The following is a 6,455-nucleotide window of genomic DNA, read 5'->3' on the forward strand; positions in this document are numbered from 1 at the left end:
TGGAGGCCCAGGGGACAGACGCAGGCTGGGCAGGTGGGAGGTTGTTGGGTCCGGGGTGGGGTCTGTGGGGAGGACAGACTGACCGAGGGCCGGGGGGAGAGACTTTCTGGGTCCTCCCCGACACTTAGCCAGGCCTGCGGGGAGGTGGGAGGGGCTCCCCAGCACCTGTACGTGACCCCCAGGCCCTCTGGTGACGCACCCCTGAGGGCCGTGGGCAGAACTGCTTCACCGGGGACCTTCCCTGGTTCCCCTCCCTGCCCTGGGACCAAGGTGGAGTTTCCATTTGTAAAAGTATCCACCCCCCGTTTGCCTGCCTTAAATCACACCCCGTCAAGATTCCAGTTACGAAAGGTGACATCGTTTCCCAAAAGAGTGGGCTTTGTCTCCCTGACTCCTCTCTGATAGGCACATGGCGCGGGAGCCCCCGGCTGCTTAGCGCGGGACTGGCGGGTGCCTGCGCGTGTGCGGGAACCGGTGGTTCCTCTACGCCTGCGGCAGCCAATCGGGAAACGCAGTGGAAAAAACAAGCCCCTTCCCACTGGCCGTGCCAAGGGCAGCCGGGGAGGCAATTAGCAAGAGGGGGCGTCCCCGCGGGAAGCTGGGCTCTGCCTGCCCACCCTGCTGCACCTGTGGCTCATGTGTCTCCCGTGCGTCCTCGCGGGCCCAGCTCGCTCTCGCACTCCCCCTCAGAGACCCTCCAAGCACCCCGCCTGGGTCTGTTCGTCCTTCTCTCCCTGACCCCGACTCACTGCTTCCGAGCGCTGCCACTCTGGTGGAGGGTCAGTGTGTCTGTTGCGTTCGTAGTCTGCCCTCTCAGCTAGGAGGGAAGACCTGCTCTTGTGTGTTTCTGGGGCTTCTGTATCCCCAGACTCTAGAACAGAGCTTGGCATCTACTAAGTGCTAAGAAGGAATTTCGGAACGATGCGGTGAACGAATGGGGTGGGTGAAACCCTGCCACACTGTCTCGCCGGTCACAGTCGGGAGGGCCGATTTATTCCGGGCGCAGCAGGGAACATGGAGGTTACTCTAGGGCATGGGGACTCACCGAGGGTGCTGGAGTGAGGGGGTGGCTCCTGCGGCTGCCTGAGCCCCTTCTCTCCTCCCCCAGGTCCACCTCCACCTCCTCACCCGTTCGCCCGGCCGCCACATTCCCACCCGCCACCCACTGCCCGCTGGGCAGCACCCTGGACGGGGTCTACCCTACGCTCATGGAGCCCGTCTTGCTGCCCAAGGAGGCCCCCCGGGTCGCCCGGCCCGAGCGGCCCCGTGCGGACACCAGCCACGCCTTCCTCGCCAAGCCCCCGGCCCGCTCCGGGCTGGAGCCCGCCTCCTCCCCCAGCAAGGGCTCCGAGCCCCGGCCCCTCGCGCCCCCCGGCTCCAGCCACACAGCCATCGCCCGCGCCCCGGCGAAGAGCCTCGCACCCCGCCACGCCAGCCCGGACCAGCCAGCGCCGCCCGCCTCGGCCTCCGATCCGCACCGGGAAAAGACTCAAAGTAAACCCTTTTCCATCCAGGAGTTGGAACTCCGTTCTCTGGGTAAGACCACCCTGACAGCAGCCACCTTCATAGACGCGATAATCATGCGTCAAATCGCTCACGATAAAGGGGCGCGAGAAGGCGGCTCGCTGGCCAACGGCTCCCCTCGAGATGGTAAGACCCCCGGCCCGCCGCCCGCCCACCCCGTCTGTGGCCTAAAGATATTTTCAGATCTCTGCTTTTTATTTTTCCTCGTTTTTTTTTTTTTGTCGTTGTTGGTTTTGGCATTTCGTTTGGAAACCGTCTGCGTCAATTCGCACGCTCTGATGACCCTCCGGCCGCCGCCGCGCCCTCAGGGGCAGCTCATCCTTTGCTCACCGTTGGTCATGATTTTCTTTTTCTTTTTTCTTTTTTTTTTTTTTTTTTTTTCTGTTTTTGGATTTTCGCTTTTTTCCCTTTAATGAATGGGTCTGTGACTTTGACTTCAACTGCATCTCCCCCTGTGCCTGCGTTTGGGGAGCCGGGAGCGGGGCTGCGGCGGGCTCGGGCCGCCACGTCTGCCAGGGCGCGGGGACGGTCTCAGACGAGACAGGCGGTGCAGGGAGGGCCCTGCCCTGACCCGGAGCAGCCGGGGGCTCCCACTCTGGCATCCGCCCTCGTCACGGGGGAGTCTTGGGGATCCCCAGCCCCGCGTACCCCGGGGAGCCCTCCGTGTCCACCCGCTGCCACGGCCCCACTCACAGCTCCTCTCTGTGGGACCGGGGCTTGTGGGGGCTGCGGCCCAGGCCAGGCTCCGGGGACCTCGGGTCCCTCCCAGCCACGAGTGCCCCCTCCTTCCCCAGAAACTCCCCTCACTCAGCCTCACGGCCTGAGTCCGTCTCTGTCCCTTTTCCCCTCTGGCTCTCAGCGTCCATCTCTCTCTGCATCCCACTCTCTCTGGGGGCCCACACCCGGCCCCCAGCTTGGGTTAATCTGATCCTGTGGGGACCTGGGCGGGGCAGCAGGCAGGGTGGGGGCGGCTCTGCCTCTGGGACCCAGAGCCCACCTGCCTGATCCGGGCCTGGCTGTTGCAGGTTACCATGGCAGCAGCTACAGCCCCGACGGGGTGGAGCCCATCAGCCCTGTGAGCTCGCCCAGCCTCACCCACGACAAGGGGCTCCCCAAGCACCTCGAGGAGCTCGACAAGAGCCACGCGGAGGCGGAGCTGCGGCCCAAGCAGCCAGGTACCTCCCCGCCTGCCCCAGCACCCCCGACAAGGACAGTCGCTGTCCCGCCACTCGGACGGGGAAACCGAGGTGCCTAGGGGTGAGGCGTCGGCCCCGGCCCAGCAGACACCTCTCGCCCACCCGACGCCCTGACCGGCTCTGCTCCGCCCACAGGCCCCGTGAAGCTGGGCGGTGAGGCCACACACCTCCCAAACCTGCGGACGCTGCCCGAGAGCCAGCCCTCGTCCAGCCCGCTGCTGCAGACTGCCCCGGGGGTCAAAGGTCACCAGCGGGTGGTCACCCTGGCACAGCACATCAGTGTAACTACCCGCCCTCTGCTCCCTCCTCGTCACGGGCCCAGGGAGGGGGGAGGTCCCGTGCAGCCCCTCGGTCCTGGCAGGGTGGCCAGGAGTGGGGGAGATCCCAGCATCCGGCCCATCTCGTCCCGCCGGTGGGGCCTGGGGGCGCACCTACGACCCACACCTGCAAGGGCCCCGGGACGTTGTTGTGTCTTAAAGTCTTCGAAGACCCCAGACGGTCACATCCTACTCAGCTGGGGGCTCCAGGCGCCGACCCTTCCGCGCACGGGTCCAGGGAGGCCCAGAGGGGTGTAGGCAGGTCCAGAGTCTCCCAGGAAGCCCAGAACAGAGCCAGGGTTCTGCCCCAGAGCCCAGTCCAGCCTCCCCGCCCCACGTAGAAGGTTCGGGCAGGGTGGCTGCCATCCGACCCCGCGCCTCCCCACCTCGGCCCGCAGGAGGTCATCACGCAAGACTACACACGGCACCACCCGCAGCAGCTGCCCGCGCCCCTCCCCGCCCCCCTCTACTCCTTCCCCGGGGCCAGCTGCCCCGTCCTGGACCTCCGCCGCCCGCCCAGCGAGCTCTACCTCCCACCCCCAGCCCGCGGCTCCCCCCACAGCGAAGGGGGCAAGAGGTGAGCGAGGGCCGGCGCGCCTCTTGCCGGTCAGCCTGGGGAGGACGTCGTCACATGCCTGCCTCAGGGTGGGGGCCGGGCCGGGCCACACGCAAGGCCAGCCTAGAGCCACCACACAGACAAGAAACTGAGGCTCGGAGGGGTGGGGAGTTTGCCCAAGTCACGCTTGGAGGGTTCCAGGCACCATGTGAACACCTACATGTGTTAGCTCACTGGGCTCTCACAGCCACCCAGGCATGGGCAGCACTGTCCCCATTTCACAGATAGAGACACTGAGGCTGGAGAAGTATATTCACTTGCCCACAAGGACACAGGCAGTCAGTGGCAGGGCTGGGATTCGAACCCCAGCTATGTGGTTTGGAGAGGAGGCTTTCAACACATGCACACGCGTGCACACACACGCCCATACTCACGCACACGCCCACCCTGCTCAACCCCGGGGCCACAGGGGGCTCAGGAGAGGCGGTGGGGAGGGCCCTGAGCCCTGGGGTGGAGGCACCTTTCCAGCAGGGGGCTCACACGTGAGGCTGGATGTGAGGAGACAGCGCGATGTCTGTGGGGGACGGGGTACCTGGCGTGGGGGTCAACGAACCGCCAGTTTTTGTACAGTTCACGAGCTAAAGGTGATTTTCGTTTTTAAAGGGGTGTAAAAAGAAAAGGAATGCGTGGCAGAGACTACGTGTGGTCTGAAATGTTCACGATTTGTCCACGGATGGGGGGAAGCCGGGCCGGGTGGTGGGGGTGGGATGTCTCCTCGGGAGGGAGCCTCTGACCGCAGCCAGGACCCTCTCTCTGTCCAGGTCTCCAGAGCCAAGCAAGACGTCGGTCCTGGCTGGGGGCGAGGACGGTATTGAACCCGTGTCCCCGCCGGAGGGCATGACAGAGCCCGGCCACCCCCGGAGTGCCGTGTACCCGCTGCTGTACCGGGACGGGGAGCAGACAGAGCCCAGGTACTTGGCTGGCGCACGCGCCCTGCCCCTGGGGTGCTCTGGCCTGGGCCACCGCTGTGCCGTGTGGAGGGTGCCCAGGGCTGTGGGGCTCGGCTGGGCGGTCTCTTCCTGCTAAGCAAACTTCACAGACTTGGGGGGTGAGCAATGCACCCCAACCCTCACCAGGGGACACCTCCTTGGCAGCCTTCCGTGCCATGGCCTGGGATCTCCACTCAGGCCAGGCCCCCGTCCTGGCACCTGTTGAAGATCTAAGAAACGACACGTTAAATGTGGGACCCAACCAGGGCCAGGGCTGAGGTGGGGGCAGGGAAGAGGCTGGGCCGCTGGCCGTGGTGGGGCACGATCCGAAACCACTTTCAGTTCCTGAGGCTCTTTCCGAGAGTCGGGCTAGAGTAGGTGCTTAGAGGTGGCCCACCACAGCGGCGGGGAGGGGGGTGCTCCTGAGACCCCCTGTGTCCGGGATCAGTGACGATTTCAGGAGATACGGCCTCCTGCCAGGCAGGAGAGGCAGGGGAAGCTTGCTGGGGGGTGAGCTCCCTGTTATCCGAGGCGTGCAAGCACCACGCTGCATGGGCTGACCCGGGGGTCTGCTCCTCACAGCAGGATGGGCTCCAAGTCTCCTGGCAACACCGGCCAGCCGCCAGCCTTTTTCAGTAAGCTGACAGAGAGCAACTCGGCTATGGTCAAGTCCAAGAAGCAGGAGATCAACAAGAAGCTGAACACCCACAACCGGAACGAGCCGGAATACAGTAAGGGGCCGCCGACCCCTGGGAGGCACAGGGCCACCGACCCCTGGGAGGCACGTGGCGGGGCCTCCGGGCAGCAGAGACCCGCAGGGCACCTTCCAAAGCTAAGCGACCCTGCCCCGGCCCTGGCCCTCCACCCCATGTGCAAGGGACCGTCTCTTGATTTGCCTGTCTCTCTGCGGTTGAATATGGCACCTAGAATAGCGCCCAGCACACAGTAGGCGCCCAGTGAATACTTGCGTGAATACTGGGCGCCAGAGACTGGGTCGCCCCATCAGCACCCGCTGCCTGTGCGGTTTCGCCCCGTGTGTGTGGTTGCTGGGCGTGAACCCCCAGCCTTGCTCCCCTGACCTCAGCGCGGCGCCCGCACAGCTCCGGGGCGAGTGAGTGGAGAATCTGTCGTGGCCCCAGCCTGGAGAAGCCTCAGCCATCGGGGGAGCGTAGGCAGATCCCGGGGGCGTCTCCCCTCTGGGCCTGCAGTAGAGACCTTGCACAGGGTCGCTGGGCCAGGCCGGTAGCTCCAGAGCCTTGCCAAGCGTGGTCCGCAGATCTCGGGCCTTGCTCAGACCCCCTGCATCAGAGCCTGTGACGGACACGACTCCCCGGTGACGGGGCGGGGGGCAGGCGGCTTCCCAGGACCCGGGGCCTGTGGGCCTCACCCAGCCTGTCACCCCCCTCGCAGATATCGGCCAGCCTGGAACCGAGATCTTCAACATGCCGGCCATCACCGGAGCAGGTAACCGCCTGGCCCGCCGCACAGCTGCCCAGGGCCCCTCCCCCCCTCCCCTCCCCCTGCTCCAGCCATTTCCGGGACAAGGAGTTTTTCCTGGTTCAAGTCTGGTCTCAGCTCACCCTGCGGCAGGATCTAAAGTGACGCAGCGGGCAGGTCCCGTGCAGAAGGAGCCCTGGCTGGGTTGAGGTCCCTCACGTAGCATCAGGTGGACCCCACCTCCCGCCGACCTGGAAACGCACCTCGCTCGCCAGTCTCGGACGGAGATGTGGGGCCTGGGCTGGGCACACGAGCTTCAGAGCCCACCTGGGCACGTTACAGCCACAGCTTCCATTCGACCTGAAAATGCCAGCGCCTGAGCCGGGGGCCCTTTCCCGCCACCCCCAAATCCAGCGCAGGTGGTGGCAGAGAGCAC

The 6,455-nt window shown here is 65.5% G+C and overlaps 1 protein-coding gene across 1 annotated transcript in view; it reads left to right on the forward strand.

Annotated features, from left to right (window-relative positions):
• The window catches only part of NCOR2 (nuclear receptor corepressor 2), a 169,527-nt gene that overhangs the window by 153,961 nt on the left and 9,111 nt on the right, over positions 1-6,455 (forward strand). The window contains exons 39-45 of the mRNA XM_012663494.1: positions 1,097-1,536; positions 2,550-2,699; positions 2,856-3,001; positions 3,436-3,614; positions 4,415-4,564; positions 5,165-5,313; positions 5,993-6,046. Of these exons, the coding sequence (XP_012518948.1) occupies positions 1,097-1,536; positions 2,550-2,699; positions 2,856-3,001; positions 3,436-3,614; positions 4,415-4,564; positions 5,165-5,313; positions 5,993-6,046 (1,268 nt within the window). The remainder of the gene's footprint in view (positions 1-1,096; positions 1,537-2,549; positions 2,700-2,855; positions 3,002-3,435; positions 3,615-4,414; positions 4,565-5,164; positions 5,314-5,992; positions 6,047-6,455) is intronic.

Source organism: Propithecus coquereli, unplaced genomic scaffold (genome assembly GCF_000956105.1).
Source record: "Propithecus coquereli isolate 6110/MARCELLA unplaced genomic scaffold, Pcoq_1.0 Scaffold81, whole genome shotgun sequence".
Classification (NCBI taxonomy): Eukaryota; Metazoa; Chordata; class Mammalia; order Primates; family Indriidae; genus Propithecus; species Propithecus coquereli.